Below are 27,601 nucleotides of genomic sequence, written 5' to 3'. Positions count from 1 at the left end.
TGAAATTAGGTGTATTTCAGACAAATTTCATTTGTCCGAAAAAATTGTAGCCGTTGTAACGGACAACGCATCTAATATGAAAAATGCTGTTGTAAATGAACTTCAATGGAAGCACTTTCCCTGTTATGCGCACACTTTAAATTTAATCGTCCAGGATGCATTGAAACAGATACAGTTATTACTGGAGAAAGTAAAACATGTAGTGGCGTATTTTAAAAGAAGCACGACGGGCATGGAGAAGCTACTGACAGCGCAAAAGAACATGGGTTCTTTTCATCCCAAGAAACTCATTCAGGAAGTCCCTACGAGGTGGAATTCCACCTACCATATGTTACAAAGGTTTTGTGAACTAGAGGACGCAATAAAAACTTCAATAGCTCTCATAAATAGAGGTATCCCGGTCCTTTCGCAAGAGGAATGGACATTTTGTAAGGAACTTTGTACTGTTCTCAAGCCATTTGAAGAGGTTACACTCATAATGAGTGGCCATAAGTATGTAACAGGCAGCCAAGTACTTATTTTGACAAATGGCCTCACAAATGTTTGCCGAAAACTGTTAATTGAGCCCTTCAGTGAAACAGTAATCGGCGTTGTAAACAAATTATATGAGGGACTCACTACAAGATTCAAAAATCTAGAGTACAACGAAGCGATTGCCTTATGTACGTTTCTGGATCCAAGATTCAAGTTACTGGCATTCACAGACAAGACTGCAGGAGAACTAGCAAAGAAGTGTACAATCGAACTGCTATCAAAATTAAACAAACAAGAGCAGGTTATAGCTAACGCAGATGATGGTAAACAAGTTCTGGAAAGAGATGACAACAGGAGTGAATTCTCTATTTGGACTGATTTTGATAAGGTGACATCTTCGAGAAAACCCACAGGTAGGTTGATATGATGGTGATAAATAATAATAATAATAATAATAATAATAATAATAATAATAATAATAATAATAATAATAATAATAATAACAACAATGAACACCTATGAGACATATTATTATAATCGTTCTTTTCTTTATTAGGTACATCATTGTCAGCTGCTGCCATTGAAATTAACCGTTACTTGGATGACGAATTGCTGCACCGAAGTCGGGACCCACTACAATGGTGGAAGGAGAACTGTTACATCTATCCAACTTTATCGAACTTGGTCAGGCTGAACTTCAACATTCTTGCTACCTCTGTGCCCTGCGAAAGATTATTCTCTAAAGCAGGGCAAGTGATAAACGATCGCCGAACACGCTTAAGCTCAAAGAACTTGGGCAGGATTTTGTTTTTAAACATGAATTCCTACCTATTGCGTAGAGTATAGACTAATCTTCTCCTAAAGTATTGCAGCTCATGTTGGGTTTTATTTTGTATAGTTTTATAAATGAAATAATAATCATGAATTAATATCAATTGCTCGGGTATTCTTTGCTTGTCTATCACTATGCTGTATAAATGTAATAATGTGTATGATGTTAAAAAGTCATTTAACTGGTTCCTGTTTTGACTACGTAGTAGTATTTCTAGGAATGTAAATGGGTCACTGCAAACATTTCTTGGAATAGTAAGTGACGACCAAGTGAAAGGGATGGAGGTAGTGGAGAAAGCGAGAGGGAGATAGAGCACCGCTATTTACGTACTGGTTAGGAGCTGCAAGAGGCAGCAGGGGGTTAACGACTATTCATCCCAAAAGCTGCCCTGTACCTTGTATTAGGTTACATTTATATCCTAATACTGCAACCTAATACTACACTGTAACGGATACAGTGGAACATGATACAGGAAAGTAACCGTTTGTCCCATCCCTACAGAAAACCATCTTCAGGGCTGCCGACAGTGGGGCTCGAACCCACTATCTCCTGATTACTGGATACTGGCCGCATTTAAGCGACTGCAGCTATCGAGCTTGGTCGTAATTACTTGTGGTAGCACACACTCCTTAGTCAAAACCAAATTTTACAAGCTATCACTTCAAAACTAGTATAACAGTTTTAACATGTTTCAAGGAGTACGCACTTTGTTTTCCAATGTCACAAACTGGTAAAACAGTTGGCAGGTAAGGGCCAATTCATATTACATGTGCAGAGCAGTGCTGAGGAGCCGTGATCCAGACTTGGTCAAGATCGCCCCTGTGCATTTTAAACGGAAGTGTTCTTGGTAGATGTTCTGTGCCACGGAAATCAAGATCTGTTGACCATCACGCTGCCTTCAGCCCCTGAATATTAACATTTGTGTCGTCTATGGTTTATTAACAGTAGATAAGCACAATAAAATACGAAAAAAGAAGAAAGCCTCTTTCATTCAAAATGGCACTTAAGTGGGGAGTCATCAAATGTAGCGTGGCAGCTAACGTGTACAAATTATAATCCATCTTTCACAATGATGCCTACATTCAATATCAGTCATAACATTTGGAAATAACATAAAAATAGCACATACATTAATTTATAGGAACATGAACCGATATTCATGGCAATCTGGAGACCGTAAATTTGGTGTACTGCCAGAGCCATCTACAGTAGACAGCTAAGGTACTGCAGCAGGAATAACACAATTACAGTGTTGTTCGATTCACCTGATATGGAGGTGTCTTTCCACCCACCTCTTTGCATCTTTGGGTTTTATAAGGCATTCCGGAGTCCCTTATCTTCCTCTGTTTCACACCATTCCACTGGGACATGTTAATTTTTCGTTTCCTTGGCCTATTAAGTCGTTTTATAGTGCTTGGTGAAACATCTATTTTTTCCAGTGTCCATCATGCTATACAGCATTATTCCACTGAAGTGCTTTAGATATCTGACTATTACTGCCACCTAGAGATGGATATTTGACCTTCCAGTGACTTTTCCATGCCATGCATCGATGTTCTATTAGTAACTCAATTTCCCCAAAAATGTGCCATGCAGCATTGTTCGGCAACATACTTCAATTGTTGGAACACAACCAGTGAGTTACACAGAACAAATGGTGCTTTTCTGAACTGAAACTGACATGAATTAGTGAAGAAAGCAAGCGCATTTTCTACTTTGAGATTCCACTGGCACATGAAAAAATCCATTTTTTTAAAGTCAAGTACTGAATAACTTCTATGAGCGGCAACGGCCGTTGATCCTTTAGCATGATCTTGTTTATCTTACGATAGTCTATACACAAGCGAAGGGAGCCGTCTTTCTTCCGCTTTACCACCACAGGGCTGGGATATTCAGAAGTGTTCGGTTCGATGTTGCCTTCCTCTAGCCATTCTTCACTTGCCCATCAATAGCTTCCTTTTCTGCAGGTGCAAGACGACATGGTCTGCTGAATACCGGCTGTTCGCCCTTCAGCATAATGGTCAATTCCACTTCTGAACTTTTAGTTTTGGCAGGTTCATAGGAGGAAATCAGTTCTTCAACCTGTTGCTTGTAGTCATGATTTGTAGGCTCACCTACATCCAGTTGCTGCTCTTCATCAATGTTAATCTGCATGAGAAATATGTCTGGTTTTGGCTTGGATATTTGAACACTATTCTGATGCAGCACCGCTTCTCATTGCTGTAGAATATCACTTCAAATTATTGCAGGCATCTTCATTGTATCGCTAATCACAACATAAATATCAGTCTCAAATGCTTCATCATCAATGAAGACCTCAAGCATGGATGTAGTCTTTAGAAACAATGTAATTCTTGCCAAAACTTGTCAGGATAAGATCAGTTCTACTCAGAGGAGAAACTGCATAAATGTCTTCATGGATCAAAGTTATACTATTTTCTGTATCTACTAGGGCATTAATGATGGTACAAGCAATGATTTAGTGGTAATAAAGGGAGCTGCAGTTTTTGATAAAGAGTTAACTGAGTTGCCAGTACCTGTCTCACTGTGGCCTACTTCACGATATTTAAAACATCTCTGCATTCTGTGTTTTCCTTTAAGAGCCACTGCACCCTTGTCTCTTGAAGCAGGTTTCTGTGTTCCACTCTTCTTCACAAATTCTGAGTTCCTTCTCTCAACAGCGCATTCATAATCACGTAGCTTTTCCCTAAACTCTGTAAAGTTCCTGGTCTGATACAAAATCAATTTACTGCTGGACTCATCTTCTATACCATCAATAATATGCTATATCAGGGAATCATCATCATCAATCTCACCTCAATGTGCAATCTCCTTCATTACAAGCAGGTACTCTAGTAATGTTTCATCTTTCCCCTTCTTCCATCTACTTAACAGTCTATGGATTTCTGCACTACCCATCTTGACATCAAGCTCTTCTATCAAAACTTATCTAGAGAAAAATACCGTGGGAATAAGACACACCTGAACGCGACTTGATTACAGGGTGTTGTGCTTGGAATTTGTGCTTGGGATTTGAGGAAGATAAAGATGAGCTAACGAGGCGCATTTATTGCACCTCATCAGTTTAGAATTGCTGTCAAAATTTGAGGATGACCATCAGATAAGTCACGTGTACGAAGTTTAGTTGAAATTGTAGATTTACCTGTAGTCAGTCATTTTTAATCATTTAGCTTTGCCAATATCTTTATGTAAAGATATTGCTCCTTAACTGTATGTAACCCACTAAGTACAGTATGTATTGCAGGGTAGGGTAAGCCTTCGCTTGCAATTACTGGAGTGATCATTTAATGATCTGACTTTATGATTACTCAAAGTCGACTGAGTTTCGAGACCCATCAATGCCTGATGATTCACCGGCAGGTAATTCTGAAGGGAATAAAACAACAATGAAGCAAATCGGTTCAGTAGAACTGATGGACTGGAATTTGCTGTTTTTAATAAACTTTTTAAATATATAGATAACAGGTTTTGTTCTTAAGTTGTGATGTGCCAATTACATAAAGGAGGTGATAGAAATTCATATCGTGAAAAACGTCGACCAGAATAACCTCAACATTCACATACACCTAAAAGACTTCTCAATCTTCACTATATAAATCATGTATCAAGTAAGCACTACAATTCAAACTCCATTAAAATGATATAATTCTTTAATTCACTAACACTCATTAAACAACCCTTAAATCATTGAAAACAACAACAACAACAACAACAACAACAAATGCCCTCCTCGTTCCACTTCACAAAAAAGGTGACCGAACAGATGTGAACAATTACAGAGGAATTTCCCTGGTGCAAGTCGCATACAAAATCCTCCATGGGAACTTAGAATTTCCATACAAAATCCTCTCCGCAGTCCACCTCCAAAGAACACGGGAACAACTAGAACCACTCATAGGCGAATACCAAGCAGGCTTCAGGCCCCACAGATCCTGTGGAGAACAGATACTCAACCTGACAACCATCTTGAAACTACGACACACAAGAAAACAACCCACAATCTGCACCTTCGTGGACTTCCAGAAGGCATACGATCCACTGACCGGCAATCCCTCTTCCAAACACTGAGTGAATACGGACTGGACAACAAGATTCAAAAAATCATCAGACTAACTCTCGCCAACATAACCTCCCAAGTAAAATTCATGGGAAATATATCTGAAAAATTTCAGATAAAAACCAGTGTCCGACAAGGAGATGGGACTTTCCCCACTACTCTTTAACATAGCCCTGGACAAAATCATGTGAGAATGGGAACAAGCTCTAAAAGCTCAAGGAAATTGGCAACCATTAAGTATGACAAGAAAACATGTAAAAATCTTCTGCCTCGTTTTTGCAGATGATCTCGCGATCCTCGCAACAAACGAACAACAGGCAATCAGCCAAATCGAAACTCTCAGAAAAATTCTGCCTACAAATCTCTTTCTCAAAAACCAAGGTCATGTGCAACCACTTCAGCCTCCAGAATTTGAACATGGAATTTGGCACAATCAAAAAAGTAACTGAGTTCCGATATCTCGGAGAAATTATAGTACCAACAGGAAAAGAACGGAAGGCCCTCGAGGTCCACATCCAGAAAATGAAGAGAGCCCTCGGCCGAACGCAAAACATTTACAACAAAAAATGCCTTTCAATCTTCACCAAAATTCGACATTACAATACTGTGATCAAACCTGAAATACTATACGCGAGTGAAACACTGGATCTCCACAGGAAAACAGTACTCGAAGACATCCTGAAAGAGGAACGTAAAATCATCAGAAAAATTCTCGGGCCAAAACTGACAAAGGATATAGACTGCAATCTCGTATAAAAACCGAGGAGCTCTCAAACCTTGCGACCGACATCAGAAAAAGATGCCTGAAATTTTACGAACACATCAAACGCCTTCCAGAAAACAGACCGACAAGAATCTTACTTGAGGCAACAGAAAACATCAAAACAAATAGGTGGACAACGGAAATCCGCCAAGACCTGGAAAAATCAGGAATCAAAGTGGCCGACATTGCTGACCGAACCTGCTACAGAACGAAAATCAACAAGTGGGAAGTAGAGTCAGAGAGAAACCACAAGAAGAAGACAGGAGCTAAATGGACAGAAGAACGAAGAACCACGATGAGAGAAAAATTGAAGGCTGCCTGGCAAAGAAGGAAATGCACAACTTCTAAGTGACCTTGCGTGATCAGTTTTCTGGTCGTTTTCGCATCTAATAATAATAATAATAATAATAATAATAATAATAATAATAATAATAATAATAATAATAATAATAATGATAATAAAAATAATAATAATAAAAGGCTATAAATACAACTCGAGGAAGACCCATGATATCACCAGAATGTGATGTAATGGAAAGCTAAGGTAAACCAGCCAGCGCTCTACAGAATTTCTGAAAGCACATTTTAACTGGTTTCTTCTTCTTCTGCAAACAACACTGGACCAAAAATATTCTCTACGTTGCAATGTACTCGAACTTTGAGATAATAACCTCACAGCATACCTTAAAACGAAATATTTACTAGCAAACTGCTATGTCAGCTGTCAAGACTTCTTATCACACCAAGCTTGACATAAGCCATATGGCGCACGCCAAGCTTGACACAGGCCATATGGTGGTCGCTTGGAGATTCCTGTGGCCTGTGAACAAAAGTATGAGTCTTACATTATACTCCCTGTATAACATGATCCATTGTTTCAGTGAAGGAGTATCGGTATCAACTGTATTTCAAATAATGGGTGCACCGAAGGTTTTTTGTTGGCCAAGTTCTGGAAAAAATATGGGCAGAGTATTTGCATACATATGGTAAATGCGATTAATCAGCAACAATAACTTTAACAACTGCAACAACAAAAGCATGCGCAAAACAGTAACCAAGCTAATAATTAACTTGGGCAAGATGAACACTGAATCATTTGATAACTTCACCAGTGTAGCTTCTCAAAAAATAAAAGTGCATGGGTTAAGCATCACCACCTATCTACATGCAAGGGAAAGAGGAAGTTCCAGGCTGAGAGTTAGACAAGGGAACTTGGTCATCATGCCGTGATTACTTGAAGCATTTTAGGTTAGTTGTGACACTGTTTTATTTAAATTTTTTCCCCTTTGGAACAGCCAGACGTGGTGTATATGGTGGGAAGCATCAAATGTCACAAACATAAATTTGATGATTTTAATATATTGCAAGCATAGAAAATCTGAGGGAACTGACAAAAAGTGTTGTCAATGACAGGAAAACGTTGAATACAGGAACGTAAAAGCAGGGTAATACTATATATAAGTGACTAGCTGTTGAACCCTGCTTCGCTATGGAATTGTCTACTGTATGCAAAATTCTAGGTTAAGTACTGTAGACCTTGTGAGTAAGATTGTATTCAATTGCATAGCTCTGACCCCAGAAACACAACGGGGAAATCACCATACATCTTTTCTCATGAGAAGACTGGATTAGGGAATTTTCATTGTAATGGCAGGCCTTCTTGCCTACTAACAGTCACAATCGAGTTGTAGTTTTCATTAGAATGGCAGATAATCTCCACCTGCCCTTTTACATCCACAGAAAGACTGTGTAGTTTTCCCAACGGAAGTCTACATAGGTCATTACAATGATGGCAGTAGGAATGTCACGATTAAAAGAAATGCCATTGAAATACTCGATCATATGAAAAATTGCACATTTTCTCACTTTTAACGAATGGTTACTATGCTGCCAATCTAACAGTTCAACGTTTCAGAGCTGGAATGACTACACCGCAGACAGCTCAAAACACTCCTCTGCCATTATTCCGTTAAGTGTGCACACTGCTAATTCCAATCAGCTTCTCAGAGTAGGGATTGAGTAGCTGGAATACTACGATGAACCAGTGTGTTACGTACCGGTAGTATCAGAAAATTTATGAACCAGAGGAATAGCATACTAATAAAACTAACTCTCCAGCTACCTCCTGCCAATATTTAGGCTATCCCACTAATTGGACGAAGATCCTCGTGCTGAGATTCACCGCCCTCTGTCGACAGTTTTGTGAGTGCGTCCCACTGTTCCATGGTGGTGTTATGCATGTATTTTTGCAGTACAGGTCTCCATGTATTTGATAACTTGAAGCTGTCTTCCCTGTTGATGTTATTTGGGCACAGCCCTATCTCTATAACTTCCCTTACAAGTCGAGCATAGAAGTCTTTTACCTTTGTTTGATCAAAGAGGATTTCATGGTCTGTACTGTTGAAATGTTCTGCTATGGCAGACTGGCTTATGGCATTCTCCGTGGAGGATGAAACAGTGACATTCTTTACCGACCTAATGTGTTCTTTCGACCTGGTGCTGATAAGCCTTTTCGTTATGCCAACATATAAGCAACAACAACCACATGGAACTTCATACACGCCTGGTGTTTCGAGAAGTGGTTTTTGTTTGAATGGTTGAAACAGGGATTTGAGCTTCTGGTCTGTGGTGAAAACTGGAATTATATTGTACTTCCTAAGAATGCACCCTATTCTGTCAGTTAGCTGCCATGTAAGGAAGGAATACTTTCTTTTTTTATTGTAGTCCTACTTGGTACTATCCCTGTTGATCTTTACAGCTCGTGCTATGTCTCCTGATGTATAGCTGTTTTTCTTCATGGATGTTGTCAGTTCTCTTAATGCACTTGAGCGGTTATCAACGTCTGCAACGTTATTCACCCTAGTAAATAATATTCGAAGGAGAGGTGCTTTTTGGCAGGGGTGGTGATGTAAGAATGTGTACGTTTCTTGTACATTGCATGGCTTAGCTAACCATCATTTTTCTTGTATACTAGCACATCAAGAAAAGGTAATTTACCTTCATTTCCTACTTCCATCATGAAGTCAATCTTACTGTTAATGGAATTAAGGTGCTCCAAAAATTCAATGTTTCCCTTCTATGTGGACAGACTGAAAATGTGTCATCCACTGAACGATAGAAGCACTTGGGTTTCAATGGCGCTGTAGTAAATGCAGCAGACTCAAAGTTTTCCATAAAAATATTAGCAATCACTGGTGACAGAGGTGAACCCATTGCTGCTCCTTCTGTCTGTTCGTAATAATCCCCTTTGTAACAGAAGTAAGTAGATTTTAAGCAAATTGGTAAAGTTCTCATGTTCCTGTTGGATAGTTATTATTTTACTTTTTCTTCCTTAACACGTTCTCTTTCCTTGTCCCTTGCAGAAAAGTCTTAACAAGGTCCTACTGTAGTTACATATAAAAAGGTACAGAACCTGACAGTTAAAGATTAACAAAAGAAGAATAAAAAGGAAGTACTGTACATTAAAACAAGAAAAAAAGACTTGACAACTAAAAGTGATTAATAGTGCATTATAATAATTAAAACATATCACAAAGAAATTAGTATAAAATTTGAAGAAATAACTTAAAATATCCCTTACACAATTACAATGTAGGCATTAGGAAATTCTGCCAAAATTCGCAAAACATACCCCTACAAGTAGTATACCACCATAATCATTACAGCGCAATCACATATAAATTCACATGCCTTAACATGACTTACGTAAAACTAAGGGGTACAAATACTTTCTACTGGCTTAATACAGTAAATAAACCCTTTGTCAGAAAAATTCCAGGACAAGTGTTGTATTTCTGAGGTTGCAACACAAATTTGTTTTATATTACCATGTATGAGAATGTTATGAGATGGCCTTGGCCATATTTCCATGCACACGCACTAGGTGCAGGGCTGTGCTTAGCAACATTGTTTGGTTTAGTGATGGTGACACAATGAACACTGATTCTGACCAAAGAGTGAACATTAAGTTTTGCGTCAAGCTCAGGGAAACCACTAGTAAAATGTGGACAATGATTACACAAGTGAGGCGATGCACTGTCAAGAAGTCGTGTGTTCAAGTGGTACAAAAGGTTTCAAAAAGGCAGAGATTCAGTGCAGGACGATCCCAGAACTGGCTGCCCATCTACAGAACATTCCGATGCAAATGTGGAGCGCGTAAGGCAGTTATTGCAAGAAAACAGTCATGTAACTGTGTGTGCAATATCAGGAGAGCAAAATTTGAATAGTGACGTATCTAATGATATTTTACGCGATGATTTAGGGAAAACAGAAACTGAATGCAAGAATGGTCCCACAGACCCTAACAATACGACCAGAAAGAAGAAAGACGCAGAATTTCTGCGGAACTACTGGATAGGGCCAGACGTGATCCCATATTTCCAACAAAGATTATTGCTGGGAATGAAATTAGGTGTTAGCAGTATGCCCCCACACCGAAGCGTCAAAGTGCAGAATGGCAGAGTCCTGGATCACCAGCTTCGAAAAAAGCCAAAGGTCAACCACTGAGAACAAAGACAATGTTGAATGCATTCTTTGACAGTAAAGGGTTAGTTCACCATGAGTATGTTCCATCAGGCGAAACAGTGAACTAAACTCTTTACAATGAAGTCTTGAAATGATTACGACAAGCAATTCAACATCGCCACCCTGCTTCTTACCGCATCACAATGCAAGACCTCGTACTGTTTTATCTGTTACCGAGTATCTGGCCAGACATTCTGTCATTGTCATCCCACATCCACCATATTCGCCTAACCTCTCGCCTTGCAATTTTTTCTTGTTTCCACCAGTGAAACTGCGACTGAAAGGAAAGCTTCATCAAGATATTGCAGACATTCAACAGCTGTGACACATGAGATTACAAGCATTGTAGTTGCCAATTTCTCTGCTTGCTTCCAAGACGTACAGAAACACTGGCAATTGTACATAGACAGCCAAGGGGACTACTTCGACAAGAGATAAGATCATTACTTGTTAAGTGTAACTTTTCTATTTTTTACGACCTCAGGCCTGGAACGCTGCTGACATAGCAACAACATTACATATAAATTCACAAATTTAAATACAGTAGAAGTCTGTTATAGCGAGAATTCATTACGGCATAAAATGTACTCGCCATCGCAGATTGTCCTTATATCCAATTTTTTCGTAAAAGATGGGAAATAAATCCACACACATTACAATTGGTATGTAATGGCAATCCGTTTGTTTAAAACTTGAGTTTTCACTGATTTTCATACTGCGGCCTACTTGTAAGTTATTTTTCTGATTCCGCGACAACGTGAACGCGGATGTTTAATTTCATTTTGGAAAACTGGAGTAATTTCACTCCAGTGGCTTCTGTAGCAAACGTTTCAGTTTTCTTTTTAAAACAGAGTCACCTACCCTAACATAACCTCATAGTATCATGAAAACATATTTCAAGCACAAGTGGAGTAATGATAACCTTTTCGCTATAAATTACTTGGAAATAGCCTTTCTGAAAATTAACCAGACGAGAGAAAATATGGTGAAACCTTGTAATGCGCATTCCTCATTAAGGCGATTTCTCACTTAACATGTGGTAAATTCAGAGTCCCGATTCACGTATTAAATCTATTTAAAAATACCTCATTTATCGCGTCACATAATTCATTATTATCGCTCAGTACAATCACATTTTTCACAGCCCTGAAATTGTTCTTTATCATCCCTTCTGAAAGGAATGTGATTCCGAACACAGATTACAGCTGTCGCAACAGGGGGAAAGTTACACGAAAATGGGAAATGGCCTTGGTTTTCGGAACGTTAGAGAGTAAATTATAGGTTTGGGAAGCAAGCCATTAGCCTCAGGAAAGTTCAGTTTTGTTCTCCGGTTTTTGTTGATATTGCTGAATAATACAGTAAACCTGTTTGTGCTTATATTTCACATTCCATTCAGAAGTTAGAAACGTATTCTGTGTTGAGTGCTGCAGTGAAGGGTAGTAAATATTTGTTGCGTGATAGACTTCATAAGGATTAGGTAATCATGTGAAGTTGACTAGCGTGGTGCTTATTTGTCTTGTGTAGCCCCGTTATAGATACTGAAAAAGCCATGAAATAATTTATTAACGGCAACAAATCCAGGAAGTGGACAGGCATCTGCATTTTTCAATGGGGGTACGCATGTTGAAATCGCACCGTTGAGTTTCGACTGTAGTCGATTGAAGTATTGTCCCATTCAAGATGACGGTCAAAATAATTTCTCTCGCACATGGCTGAGTTTAACCGCGAAATAATTCATGTGATACAGATGTTAATTCCCATAGGAAACCTGAAATATTTGTCCCGAATGAGTAAATTTATAAAAATTTATAGTACTCATTTGGGACAAATATTTCAGGTTCCCTGTGGGAATCAACATCTATATCATCTGATGGCCAGGCAGGCATCAATTTTTGCTAATGAGACAAAGTCTGTCATAGTGCATTGACACTGCTGGTGGCTCCAAGTAGCCTACGCAGTGGCCTCCACAGTATGTACTAGCCATGCGTCTTGGTAGGTGTGGTATTTACCAACTGATGAGCCCAATTTAGCACACTGGGGCGAAACGCTGGCAACAGGAATGAGACCATTTATATTGGTATTAAAATAATTCATGGTCAAAGAGTGTAATCCGCAATAATGTGGTGATATTTTACAGCACCCCACTGCAAATGTTTCTTAAAATATTTGTTTTCAGGTATTTTACATGTATTTTTTTTATAAGCCCCAGTGGGAAAAGTTTTCATACTATCTCTCGTCTCTTTCACGCCTTTTAATACTCTCATCGCATCTTCAAAACACGGTAGACAGCCTATACTTTTCTCTGTACCTGTACATACACGATATAAAATGCACGCATGTCCGAAAAATACAGGCAAAAACTTCGGATGCGTAAATTATTCAAGGAATTCAGATATTTAAAAATTATTTACAATTTATTTATATTTAAAAGATGCATCACACATAATATAAACACAAATGGTTCAACTCATTTGCAATGTCGTCATTTGGCATAAAATTCCAGCGTGAAATTATTTCTGAAGTCAAATAGAGTACATCAGGTAAGTTAGACATATGGGTTTGAAGTACCAACAATGGAAAATATTCTTCCCGTTACGAGCTGACAATACGACCTGAAGTGAAGTAACCATGAACTAATAAAAGTACAATTAATATCTTAACAATGACATACCGGCAAAAAAAGAAAAATTTCCAACACAAGAAGGCCCGGCATCAAAGGAGGGACCCTGCTATATTTTCCCAAATCGTTCGTATCCAATCCTGTACCAGTAACATGTCCATCCACCCTTTTTCTTGGATACGAACGTGGATCCTTCGAGGAAATGTTGCTTTGCGCAATTAACATTTTTAAAAATTGTTTTAAAACAATGTAAGGTGCAAGCTTTCTGCCATCAGCTGTTACAACAAACATTGGAGTAGATCGTTGTTTTTCGCTTCCGGTAGCGCGCACGATAACACTCAATGTTCCTTTCTTATAGATTGTTCGACTTTGTGGCATATGGAAACTGACTGACGCCTGACCTGCGGTTCCTATTTTGGAGATCAAATATGCCTTCACTTTAGGCTTCTCAATCACAAAGCGATGAAAATCAATTACTTTTTGGTTGAATTCATTTATAAATTTTTGGCATAATCCTATTCTTCGATGAAGAGGAGTCCATTTCTCTTCATAAAATTAATCCTCCAGCTGTGGCTAACCTTCAAATCTGAGACACTGATTCTATGTGCAGCGGCTATTTTTCTTTCTTTAAAATACAGAATTTCATGAGGAACAGGTTATCCAACGTTGCTTTGCGAGACTTGTTGGCGACTGAAGTGCACTTCAATGTTACCGCGCTAGCGCATGTTGCATTCAGACACTGTATACTTGCGGCCCACTGTCCCATTCCCGTATGTTTCGGCGTAACTAATCATGGTGAGTTTATTTGATGCAGTATTACTCAAATATTTACTTCCTCACTGTGGACTAGCAAACGATTTTGAGATCACAGAACGACCCATACCCGAACCACTCGTAAAATATGTTTATACCAGGCTGGAAGAGAGCTCACTAGTCACATCTGGGCTGATTCCCTCACTGAACTAGTGCAGTGTGATTTCCTGCCGGCTAATAACAGCACTATGCATATTAAAATAACAATAATAGTTAACACCACCTTTCCAATACTTATCTTACCTTATATTTAGGAAATAAACATTACAACAGGCGTTGTTACCATCTTACAAATACATTACCATCTTACAACGCCTGTTGTAATGGTTATTTCCTAAATATAAGGAAAGATAAGTATTGGAAAGGTGGTGTTAACTATTATTCTTATTTTAATGTTCATAATCTGATGTCCAATACGCTCTACAATGAGATTTATTACTTGTAATAACAGTACGTTGCTCTGTATTTAGAATGCCCGCTTTTGCAATAGGAAGGTTGTTACTTGAGTATTTGACATCTTGATTTAGAAACGTATCCGGAGCTGTGTGATGGATGTTCCAACAAGTCAAATTCGTGAACATTTCTTTTTCTCCACTTTGGACCCTAAAATATTGGGATGTGTAAATTATGCAAGGGTGTTAATTACGCGAGAAAATACGGTATTAAGTTATATCTTTTAAATGTAAATTAATTGTAAACAGTTTTTAAATATCTGAATTCCTTGAATAGTTTACGCATCCAAAGTTTTCACCTGTATTTTTCGTTAAAGAAGTGCGTCAATCATGCGAGAAAATACAGTAACTGCTGGAGTGCATGAATAGTGATAATGGAAAAAATTATGCACGCTATATTGCTCATAATAACGGATGCGTCAGTGATTGGGTTCTTGCCATTACTGAAGGATAATACACAGTTTAATATAGTAGAGATTTTCAAGGAACAGAATAAAGCTGTCATTATAACGAGTTCTCGCTATATGCCGTACTCGCCATAGCAGACATCCACAGTACAAGTCCACTATAGCAAGTACGACATATAACGAGAACTCCATTATAGCGACGATTTTTTTCTGTCCCTTTAAACTTCCTATATTAAACTGTGCATCGTCCTTCGGCTACAGTTAGAACCCTATCACTGATGCATCCGCCATTGCGAGCGATTAAGCGTGCACGATTTTTTCCGTTACCGATATTTATGCACCCCAGCAATATTACATGTGATCGATTACCTTTGGCATCGTTTCCTTGCTATGTGCACTAGCGAGTTCTCTCGTTGACATTCGAAGGCGATTACACGTCATAATTCTCACGTTAGGTCCGTATTGGAATGTACATAAATACATGAGAATTATAACGTGTAATGTAAAAGCCAACCAGGCCTATTATATGCTAAACAAATTTCTGAACCTGAAAGTTAAGATTAGCAGTTTAAGTAAAGACATAGATTTCCTTAAAGAATGTCTGAGAATAAAACCAGTACCAAGACTTTTGAGGTATGTCCAAAGGAGAAACTTATCAGCTCATAACTTATTGAGAACCCAAAACAAAACTAATGAAATTTGGCTTAAGGACGAAATAAAATCTTTCTATAAGAAGAAGTTACTCTTAAACTTACAACTATATAAACTACACTTATCTGTGCCTCAATATGTGAACTATATAGAATGGAATTCATTTCAATTACATTTCGATTATAAACTAAATGATGCACTAAGCAGGAAACAGTTCACATTAGATTAAAAAAAACTGGCTCACTTAAAAGAAAATCAACTACAAGCACCCATACACTTAAAGAAAAGGGTTCCTTCTTTCAACAACTCTCCTGCCGTAGTTAACTTCAAGAACACAAGCTTCTCAGAAAAAGAAATGGAACTTTTAGGTGAAGGTTTAAAACACAATTGGCCTAGTATACAAAAAGAAAATGATGTTATCACCACCATAGCAGAAATTGAGACGAATATTTCAAAACTCCCTCTAGAATTACAAAATGACACTAGACACGACATAAAAAAGAAACTTCCAATACTAATTGAAAGCTTAAATAAGAACGCTGTTCTCAATCATTCAAAATTAAAGAGGTAAAAAACAAAATAAAAGATAACAAATAATAGTAACTAAAGCTGATAAAGGAGGGACTACTGTTCTAATAGATAAGAAAAATTACATTGAAAAAACGGAAGAATTTTTCACAAATGAGACTTACACAATAGTCAATAAAGACCTCACAATAAGAATCCAGCGAAATTCAAAAACACTATTAAAGAATTCCACATTTTTACTCAATGAACAAGAACAACAAAAACTAATCCTTATGAACACTAAAACCTCCACAACCAGAGCATTGCCTAAATTACATAAGAAAAACACACCCATTATCAACTGTAGAAATAGTCCGACATATTAATTAATAGAGAAATGTACACTCAAGTTTGAGCATTAAATAAATTTCAAATTTCAGTCTTTGCTATAGTCTGTAATTGTCCTGGTTCTTTTCGTGCATGTTATGATGTGATATCTACTACACTTCTGTCCACACAAAGTGCACTTACAATCTTCGTCTGGCTCATGGAACTTCTGGTTTACGCATATCTTGTGGTGAAACCCATGTATGGAGAGTCGTGTTATCACGTGGCGCTGTGTGTTGCACTCTCTAGTCCATCTATCGTCCGTCATCGCTGGTGAGGTGTAGAAGTTGAGGTCAATTTCACTTTTCTTCCTTTCCCTGATGTTTACTAGTGCCCTGCTTGCTTCCTTTGATTGTAGGTAGAATTGTGATCGTATGTCTTCTATGAAATATGTCTCCCGCATCATTTCATATACCATCCGGGATGGAGCTCTGTCCAACTCAGGTAATGCTCTTCATGAACATGGCTTTTATTCTTTCTATTCTCATCAGGTCTCCGTTCTTCAGCTTTTCCCACACGATCTCGATTCCATATGTTACCACTGGCGCTACTGTTGTCTTGAAAAGTCTCATCGCCGTGCTGATTGGTAGGTTTGAAATGTTTTGGATGCTGTATGAGGCTCTGATTGCTGCTGCCATTCTTTCTTGAATATGTATACCGAAGGACACCGCCGTTGTCTGTAGTGTTATTCCCAAATATTTGTAATTTTGTACTTTTTGTAATGGCTTTTAGTGTAATGTTATGTTTTTTTGGGCGGTGATTTCCCACCTTTTCTGAAGGTCATTTGTACTGTCTTTCCTTCATTTATCTGTAGGCTGTTTTCCTCCGCCCAGGTCTCTAGTCTGCGGACTGCCCTTTGCACCTCCTCCTTTTCTTTCGCTCCGATCAGCATGTCATCTGCGTATAGGATCAGCTCTGCTTTTGATCCTTTCTCTACTATGCGGTTCACATCTGCTGTATAAATGTTGAAAAGTGTGGGACTCATGGCATCCCCTTGCATAACTCCGTTCGTCTGTATTATGTCTTCAGAAATTTTTACGTTGTTGTATATTCGGATTATGTTCCTCTGTAGACATGCTTCAACTCTCACTAGTGGGTCCCTCTCGTGGATTGTCAATTTCATTTTCTCAATTAGCTTTTGCCTGATATAGATGTTGATTCCCATAGGGAATCTGAAATATTTGTTCCGAATGAGTAAATTTATAATACCAATATAAACAATATAAACAGGAATGAGTTAGCTGGAAAATTTATAATGTCCAATAACGGACCATTTATATTGGTATTAGCTTTTGCCTGTCGACTGAGTCGAATGCCTTCTTGAAATCAACAAAGATTGCATGATATTTCCCTCCTTTGTGTCTTAAGGTTTCTTCTACATGATTTATTAGGTATTTCACTGCCTGGACCGTGTTCCTTCCTCTCATAAAACCGAACTGATTTTCTGGAGTGTACCCACTGAAGGCTTCCAGTAATCTTTCATTTAGTATCTTCGTGAAAACTTTAAAAGATGCATTTTCTAGTGCTACTCCTCTAAATGAGTCTAGTGATGTTCTGCTCCCTTTTCCTTTGAACAGTATCTTTATAGAATTGCTGTGTTCCATCCCTCTGGTATTTTCCCAGTCTGTATACATTTGTTCATTAGGTCTTTCCACAGTTCTTCCATCTCGCCAAGTTAAGTCTTTTAAGTGTTCCATGTAAATTTTGTCTGGTCCTGCAGATTTTTTGTTTCTCCCTCCTTGTATTGCTTTCATAATTTCATGCGTTGTTATTGGCTCCAGAGCATGTGTGGGTTCTGCTGTTTCTATGTCCTATGCTTGCTTCAGCCCTTCCTTATTCAGCATGTTCGAGAAATTATGTTCCCAGTTCTCCATATGAATTTCTCCTGTTGCGATTAACGTCTTCTTTTTCAGCGCTATGTATGGGTCTGATTTTGCTTCCTCGGCTTGTTTCCTTCCTTGTTTCTCTGTATATTCTTCTTTTTTCATTTTTATTTATATTTTTTCCTTTTCTCTGCATATGCTGTTAGGTCTTCTGGGCGTCTGTATAATTTTGCTGCATTCAGGGCCTTTAGAGTTTCTTTTCTTTCCTTGTAACACTCTTGGTCAAACCAAGCTGGTGCGTGTCTTCTTTCCTTTACTATTATAGCTTTCGTTATTACTTTGGTGGCTATTTCTAAGGCTTCTTCTAGTCTTTCTTCTTCTATTAGGTTTCTCGCTTTCCCGATGTTTTCCTCGCTTTCTTCTATTGTTTCCCGCTGGATTTTTCTGGTATATATACTTGGTCTTTTTGCTTCCTTCCTCTTTTGTTGGATTTCCATGTGTAGGCGTCATTATAGGTATGTGTTTCCTTATTGGATCTGCCGATGAGTTCCATAGGCCTTCTTGTTCACACAATTGTAGTTGTACTCCTCTAAAAACTAGTAGGTCAATGGCGCTATGACCGTTCTGTGCAAAGTAGGTTAGTGTTTCTTTTTTGTTCGCTATTCTGAAGCCTTCTTCTTCCAGTGTCTCAAGAAGGATGCGACTTTTGGTATTTTCTTTGTCTATCCTGCTGTTAAAATATCCGGCAAGTATTACGTTCCTTTCTGCTTTCGTTTGTTCTATGGCTATAGATATTGTATCCATTATGTTTTCTATAGGTGTATTTGGCTGAACATAAATTCCTATTATCGTAATTTCTGATGTGATTATTGTGACCATGTTTTCCTCCTTGATGATCTGCTTGATACCTCCCAGTTTCCCTTTTATAAAGATTGTGACTCCCCCTGCTGGTCTTCCTTCCGTCGGGGTCGCTAGCGTGTGTATACCATAGTAACCTTGCAAGTCCATAGGTTCCGTGAGGAATGTCTCTGTCAGTATCATAACATCGGTTTCGTCTATTGTCTTCTGTGATATGTGGGGTATTGTGTTAATTATTCCCTCTATATTCCATAATAATACACTTATTTCCATGCTCGACCAAGGTTCCTTCTTCTTTGGCAATTGGGTGAGATGTTTACTCAAGTTCCACCCTTCGTTCTTCCTCCGGTCTCCTATCATATCTCCGAAAGCGAAATCTTCTGACTTTTATTCCCTGTGACCAGAAATCCGCGCTCTGTGCATCTTCCAGATAGATATATGGGAAACTGACCTTAAAAGCTTTTCTGTCTCCCAGTGTATGAAGTTCTTCACATTCCGTGTGTCCTATAATGCCACTCCTTTCCAAGAATTTTCTTATATTTGTTGCAGTGGTGCTCTGTTTAAGCCAACCTACGTGCAGCCATGCAATTTTTTCTGCCGCTTCTTGTTCACCGTCATCCTTTTGTCTTTGGTTGGTTAAGGGCGATATGTTATTCTATTTGTTTCTCATTTCCCTTATTGTGTCGCTCTGGCAATTTTGATTCTTTTCTTCACGTGTACCGGTGCTTGTTTCATCGAATGCATTTTGTGCTGTCCTGACCGTGTGGTTTATTTCTGTTGTAGTTTTGCTTTTTAGTCTATTTTCTAAAAAGGCCTTACAGGTTTAACAATAAATCCCCTTTAAAAAATTCAATAGACTTCTGTGAAATTTAAAAACAATTCACCCTACTACCAAATCACATTATGTGTTCTTTTGACATTACTAATATGTATTCTAATGTACCAACAAAGGAACCTGCAAATATTATCAAAGACAACCTCGCAAATCACAGCAACCTCAGCAAATTTGAATTAGAGACTTCATAAAAATGTGCTTAAAAACAACAATTTCACTTTTAATGGTAAAATTTACCACCAAGAAGGCCTAGCTATGGGAGATCCCTTATCAGGCATCTTAGCCGACCTCTATTTGGATTCTTTAGAACATCATAAAATAATAAATAAAATAAAAGGCCTTAGCTTATGGCTTCAGTATGAGATGACACATTCGTAATAATCAATAAAGATCTCAATAATAGTATCGATATTTTAAATTATTTAAACAACCTAGACCAAAATATTAAATTCACCAAGGAAGATGAAGTCAGTGGATCCTTAAATTTCCTAGATCTCACAGTAACTCATATTAATGGCAACTTTGATTTTGAAATTTACAGAAAACCTACTCACACCTCATTAACAATCAAAAATACACTTCTTTACATCCTAACTACCATAAATTGGCCACTTTTCACAGTTTAATTTACAGAGCTTTAAAATTCCCTCTAACAACCAAGACCTTGAAACAGAACGAAGTTATATAAAAAGATATAGCAAAAATCAATGGATATAAACCTGAAATGATTAACCATTTAATAAATAAGGTCAAATTCAAATTAACAACAAACCTCATCTCTGAAAAACCCAAAAAATCCAAATTCGTTACCTTCACCTACAACAATCCAAACTTTCACCAGGTCTTGAACCCAATAAAAAACAAAAATACCAGTATAGCTTTTAAGATGATAAACACTAACAAAAAATTATTTTTTAATCACAACACAGTCAATTCAAACAAAAACATATACTCAGGCTCTGGCATATACAGGCTCACCTGCATGCAATGCAACGTCTCTTATATTGGTCAAACAGGCAGGAGTTTTCAAACTAGGTACTTAGAACACTATAATGCCATTAAGCGCAGTAAATTTTCAGCTATGAGCTCCCATATGAAAGAAACAGGACATCACTTCACAACGATAGAACAAGACCCACAATTATTAAAAGATTAGACAAAGGAAAGTTGATGAATCAACTTGAAACCATCTATATATATTTGGACCAATACTACAACAAAAATATAAACCTCAATGATTTAACTGAAGTCAAGAATCCATTATACGATAGTTTACCCAAATTATTGCAAACTCTAAATTCAAAACATAACTATATTCTTAAAAATCTTAAATTAACAGCTTCTAGAACCTTCACTACTTTAACTAACATGACTCCCTTCATGTCCGCTCTGGCAAATCTCCCGCAACTAAACACGACTCCCTCCTTGTCCGACCACGAAAGTCTCTTGCAACCAACAACACATAACTATAAGCACAAGTGTCAGTCATTTAACGCTACCACAGCAACTGATTAACACCATAAAAGTCAAAGAAATAAAAGAACGTACACATAACATTGTTTATCTTCAACTAACCTTTCCATAACTGATTTACATCTTTACAGACGAAAGGGTAAGTGTTTATACATACTCCATGTTTTCTTTTTTTAAACCCACATTCTTTTCAAAAATACCTTTCCTAAGCATTCATTCTCCTCTTGTTACAGACTTCACACCAAAAAGTTCTATCAACGTCAATATACCTTCAACTTTCGCTCCTTCAAGCAAGATTTAATATACGAAATTAAAATCTCTAACAGTCTATCTATCAGCTTTACTTTTTCTTATCCTCCAATAGGAGTATTCAAGGAAACATATTTCTATTTCATTATAAAGACCTAGCTGTTTATTGCTCTACCCTGAACAGGTTTTGGGTGCATTGACTCAGTGCTCCGGAAAGTGTAATCTTGTGAACTTGTGACATGCAGCTTGATACTACGATTTTAACCAAGGACATTCTAATAATTTTATGTTAGACAAACACCTACACTGATACCCTCCTTTTAAGATTTGTAAGAACAATCAGGATCCTGATTATTCACCATACAGGTTTGAGTTTGAGGCTGATGATGCCGTTAATATGGGCAAAACATGTCCCTTGTAACATTTTATAATAAAATTTAATTCTTAATGTAGTAGATCTCTTTGTATTGAATAGGTGGATATTAAAAATAACACTTGTAACATACTTTGCATTTCGAAGGCGATATCGGAGTCGATTGGTAGTACCCGTAAACTGCTGTTCCATAAAGAAAATTTGAAATGAAAGAGAACATATTTTCGTAATAAATGCGTAAATAATGTGTCCGATAACGGCTGTTAACTCATTAAAAATTAAGGCTGACTAAATGACTGCTTAATTTTGAAGCTAAATACTGCAATTAAATAAGAATGGGATACACCTCAAGATATGGCAGAGTGCACAATTGATTTCAGAACTTAGTTCATATTTTCTCGCGTCTGGTTAAATTACTGAAAGGCTATTATGAAAATTTATAGCGAGAAGGTTATTGTTTCTCTACTGGCGCTTGAAGTGTGTTTTCATCATATGTATAGTATGGTTAAGTTAGGATAGGTGACTCTGTTTGAATAAGAAAACTGAAGTGTTTGCAAGAAAATGCGATCGATCATCTTCGGTACGGTATAGTTTTCTCACTATGTGCATTTGCGAGCTCTCTCGTCGACATTCAAAGGCGGTATTGGAGTTGAGTAGTAATACCCGTCGACTGCTGTTCTCTAAAGAAAATGCAAAATAAAAGAGGGTAACACGTTTTCGTAATAAATGCGTAAATAACATGGCCGACAGCAGTTGTTAAAAGTAACTAATCTCATTTTGTTCCGTATTGAAGATACAATAAGTAAAACTCAATCAAGAATACAATTATTGTGTCTACCTATTCAATACAAATATACAAATATTTGTATTCTTGAATGAGTTTTACTTAGCAGTTGTTAACTCGTTAAAAATAAAGACTGAAGTAAAGAATAACTCAATTTTAATGTTATGTATGGCAATTACTGTAAGTAAGAATGTGATACACCTCAAGTAATACCCGTCGACTGCTGTTCTCTAAAGAAAATGCAAAATAAAAGAGGGTAACACGTTTTCGTAATAAATGCGTAAATAACAAATTTCAGAGGATATTTCATATTTTCTCGCGTCTAGTTAAATTTCGAAAAGGCTATTTATATGTAAATTTTTCGCGAGGAAGTTATCGCTTCTCTACATATGTTTCAAATATGTTTTCATGATACATATACGGTTAGGTTAGGTGATGCCGTTTGAAGAAGAAAACTGAAGTGTTTGCCACAGAAACCTCTGGAGTGATACCGCATTTCTCCGAATTCAAGACATTTTTTTCTCAGAATCTCATGCGAAAACTCGAGGGTTGTCTTGCATTTGTGGCCTAACTGTTGATGGATAACACTGGCAACTACCACGGTAACGACGCTGCTGCTTTTCACACGCACACCCAAAACTCGTCGACAATAAACGACCGCCTCTTTACTATACATCGCTAGCCGCAACAACCAGTTCTACAGTGCCTATGTGTAACATCAATGGATCTCAGGAAATAGTGAACAGAGAATAGCATTCTATTAGCCTCTACAAAAAAGTTTCTCAAATCTGCAGAATGGCATCAAAACATTTCGAATTCTTAGAAACGCCGCGGCTACTCAGTGGCAGAGTTATAATGCGTCTATTGTACTCGACGTTTGGTAAACTCAAGTTTTATAGGCAGCAGGAATATTTTCGTGATGGATAGTCTTATTGTAAAGATACGTGGAAAAGATATTGCTGGCAAATTTTCGACGGGTTCTCATCGATATTATGATGCCAATTTTAAGTTAATGGTTATTAAATACTTGGAAATGTAGAATAATTGTGCAGTCGCAAGAGAATACGGCATAGGCGTAACTAAAGCCAATATTTGGCATTAGCGTGAAGAGAAAGAGCTAAAAATATGTATACTGAACAAAAAAATGCATTCAATGGTCCGCAACAAAGACGCTTTAAAGAAGTCGAAGATGAAATTGTGAGGTATGTGCACGAAAAACACAAGGGCAGAATGGCCATACCGTGATGCAATAAACTCGTTCGTTGACTTTCAACGTCCACGATTAGGCCTATACATCGCTGGCCGCTGAATTTGGTCGAAGACGGCAAGTGAGACATACGTGTAGCTGTAGCCGGTTATATCTGACGCTGAGTATAAGTAACAGTTATATAGACACCAAGAATAATTTCCTGATGGATTGTCGTATTGTAGAGACGCATGGAATAGGTACTGCCAGCAAATTTTCAATGGGTTCTCTTTGGTATTACGATGCCAATTCTAAGTTAATGGTCCTTAACCCCACGGAAATAAAGAATAATTGTGCAGCTGCAAAAAAAAGAGGCATGACGAAAGTCAATGTTCGGCGTCTAAAAATGGTCTACTGTACAACAAAAGCATTCATATGATTTTACAAAGTAATTTTTTAACCTAATTTCAATTTTTTGATGGAAAATGTGGGGTTCATCTTGGATTCAGAGAAATACGGTACTACAGTTTTTTCAGAATTAAATTAAACATACACTTTTACGTAGTATCAGATTCCAAAAAATAACAAGTAAGCCGTAGTGTGGATATCATATGCGGAAACACAAGTTTTGAACAAAATGATTGCCGTTTCATACCGATTTAAATGTGCATGGGAAGTTTTCCGACTTTTACACAAAAATCTGATATAACGACAATCCAATATAGCGAGTACATTTTTCGCTGTTATGAATTCTCGCTAGAACGGACTTCTACTGTACTGTATTTACAATGCCTTAACAATAGGACATACAAATCCAGACACAACTTACAGGAGCTTAAAAACACTGCAAAACTATTAGAAAGTGAGGAAGTAAAACTCTGAGATATTCGTGAATTATGGTGGCTGCGTTGAAAATTTTACATTGTTATCTCAAACCTCTAGCTGTCGATCATAATGATACGACGAATTGGAAAGAGAGAAGTAGCTAGAGAAATGCAGTGAGAACAAAAGCTTATCTGAAAATTCTTCCATCATACAAGTTTTAAAATAACATTACATCTTCCGATTGACCTGTATGAGAAATTACAGCTACTCTGTAGGGTTTTACAGCCGAAAGAGCTACTGTTATCGTAGGAATGAATGTCCATGACTACAACTGTGGAAATGATTATTGCAAGCCTGAAAGAATTCCTTCCTGACGCCAAGGACTCACAGAAATGGAAATGCTCAAATTACAAGAGTGAACAAGGAATTGTCCTCATAAACATGTCTCAAAGGGATGAAGAATACAAATTCATTTGCAGCGCATTGATCAGAAGCACAGTTCACTACTTGAAGTGTCACCTTGGTACAGTTGAGAAGGTAGTAGGCACCAAGCGCCACGTTCTGGATTTCTCACGCTTGTTTCTTCTCATGCTCTCCCTCTTCACTACTGTACCTCCTGACTCATATTTAAAATCTAGAGAGAGCAGATTACATTAAACTTTCAAATGAATTATAATGCTGGATCTTCAAAAGATTGTCAGTGTCTCATAATTCTAGAAAAACAATCTTTTTCTAAACAAACTAACAAAAGCACAAATTGTAGAGTTTAGAGATTCATAATAACAGTTCTTTAATATACCTACGGGTAATGTGTTTTGAAGCAGCAGCAGACTTCTTCAAATATAAATGATGCCATCGTATTGAAACACCTCTCCTCTTTTTTAGTATATCACAATATACCTCCAAAAATACTTAGACACATAATAGGAGCATCTGAAATATAAGTAAGATATGAAGCTCACCTTTTTCCAGTACGGAATTGTTGCATGCGACACACTTTCCGTCAACTCAACTATCTTCTTAACTAGCTCCTTAGCACTGGAGACATTATTTAAGAGAGAAGATAGCATTTCCACTTCATTTTCTAATAACTGCATTTTCTTCAGAGCCTAAAAAAAGTAAAAAAGAAATTAACAAACAAACTTCACAAAGTTTGACATTTAAACAGTTATCAGATATAACTTACACATTAACCAAGCTATAAAATGCATAAAAGAAAAAAGGGAGGTTGTTACAATTAATGTTCACAATGCCTATACGATGACATAACACACTGCCTGACAATAAAAAGTTAAGCACTCAGAAGGAGTGGTCCAATATTATCCCATTTCAGTATACATGCATCCCATTGATGTGTGAGTAAACGATTAGATTAACAAGGATCTGTAATGTGTAGAATACCCACCAGAATGCATTTGTGATGGCACCATGCTGTTGTTAGGTTTGTTACCAGTCAACTGCTGTGAGTCAGACAGTTAAGCAAGAAACACAGAGGACTACAAACAGTACGAAGCCCCCACAATGCCTCGCAGATGTGTTAGACAGCGTATCCACCAACGGAGAGCATTTGACAAAGGCCACATTGTGGGATTGCAAGAGGCTGGTTAGTCGTATCGTGCAACTGCCAGACATGTGGGCCATTCAGATGTCACAGTGGCCAGATGTTGGACTCAATGGGTACATAAGGGCATCCAATCATGTCGTGCAGGTTCGGGTCGACCAGGAAACTCAACCCCGAGGGAGGACTGTCGTATGGTGCGTCAAACATTGCGGGATCCTATTACTTTGGCACCTACCATCAGCGAACATGTACTGGAGACTCTACTGTCCCCTTGAAATTTGGCTATCTTTGGAATATTTACGACAAGTCAACATTAAAAGTTGTATTGTTCACCGGGGAGCTGTATTCATCATTTGAGAAGCTGTGGGCGAGCACCAAACTGGTTTTTTCTGTCATTTAGATGGACGATGTATTGATCCGTGTTCGACTAAGTGCAGGGTAGATCACGTGAAAAGCCGGTGTTTCCAGCAAGCCACGCGCTGACCATGGGATGCGAGCAAACTTCGAGAAACAGTCACAGCCAATTAATTACAAGAGACCCCGTGAACCAATGATCGTTTCCAAAAAGTACAAACCTCCCAAGCGAAGACTATAAAATGTCATGTTCACAGTAAATCGATCTCTGCTGCTCTCTACTCTGTTCGGCTACTCTACTCTGATCTCTGCTCTGCTGCTTTATGCTGTTACTCTGCGCTGCTTTGTTACTCTGCTCTGGTAAACGCTAACCACGTGGGAAGAAAATCCTGCCGTGCAAGCAGGCAGCCGCTCTGCTAAAATTAGTGCATTTCATTATCAAATCTTATGGAGTGAATCTCAACATTAGGGAACCAAGTTAAGTTTATTTCTCCACGAGAACATCAAGTACTCCAGCGTGTGTGTACACATTTTAATATCTGTTGTATTAGTTACAGCCTGCCGGGCTGAGTGGCTCAGACGGTTTAGGCGCTGGCCTTCTAACCCCAACTTGGCAGGTTCGATCCTGGCTCAGTCCGGTGGTATTTGAAGGGGCTCAAATACGACAGCCTCGTGTTGGTAGATTTACTGGCACGTAAAAGAACTCCTGCAGGACTAAATTCCGGCACCTCGGCGTCTCCGAAGACCGTAAAAGTAGTTAGTGGGACGTAAA

General features: G+C 38.0%; 1 protein-coding gene across 1 annotated transcript in view; it reads right to left on the bottom strand.

Annotated features, from left to right (window-relative positions):
- Positions 1-27,601, bottom strand: part of AlaRS (alanine--tRNA ligase, cytoplasmic) — a 449,485-nt gene that overhangs the window by 41,723 nt on the left and 380,161 nt on the right. The window contains exon 16 of the mRNA XM_067150816.2: positions 25,877-26,023. Within this exon, the coding sequence (XP_067006917.2) occupies positions 25,877-26,023 (147 nt within the window). The remainder of the gene's footprint in view (positions 1-25,876; positions 26,024-27,601) is intronic.

The sequence above is a fragment of the Anabrus simplex genome, chromosome 7 (genome assembly GCF_040414725.1).
Source record: "Anabrus simplex isolate iqAnaSimp1 chromosome 7, ASM4041472v1, whole genome shotgun sequence".
NCBI classification, from domain to species: domain Eukaryota; kingdom Metazoa; phylum Arthropoda; class Insecta; order Orthoptera; family Tettigoniidae; genus Anabrus; species Anabrus simplex.
Note: the sequence above shows the minus strand (reverse complement) of the source record. Positions and strands in the feature narration are given on the sequence as shown.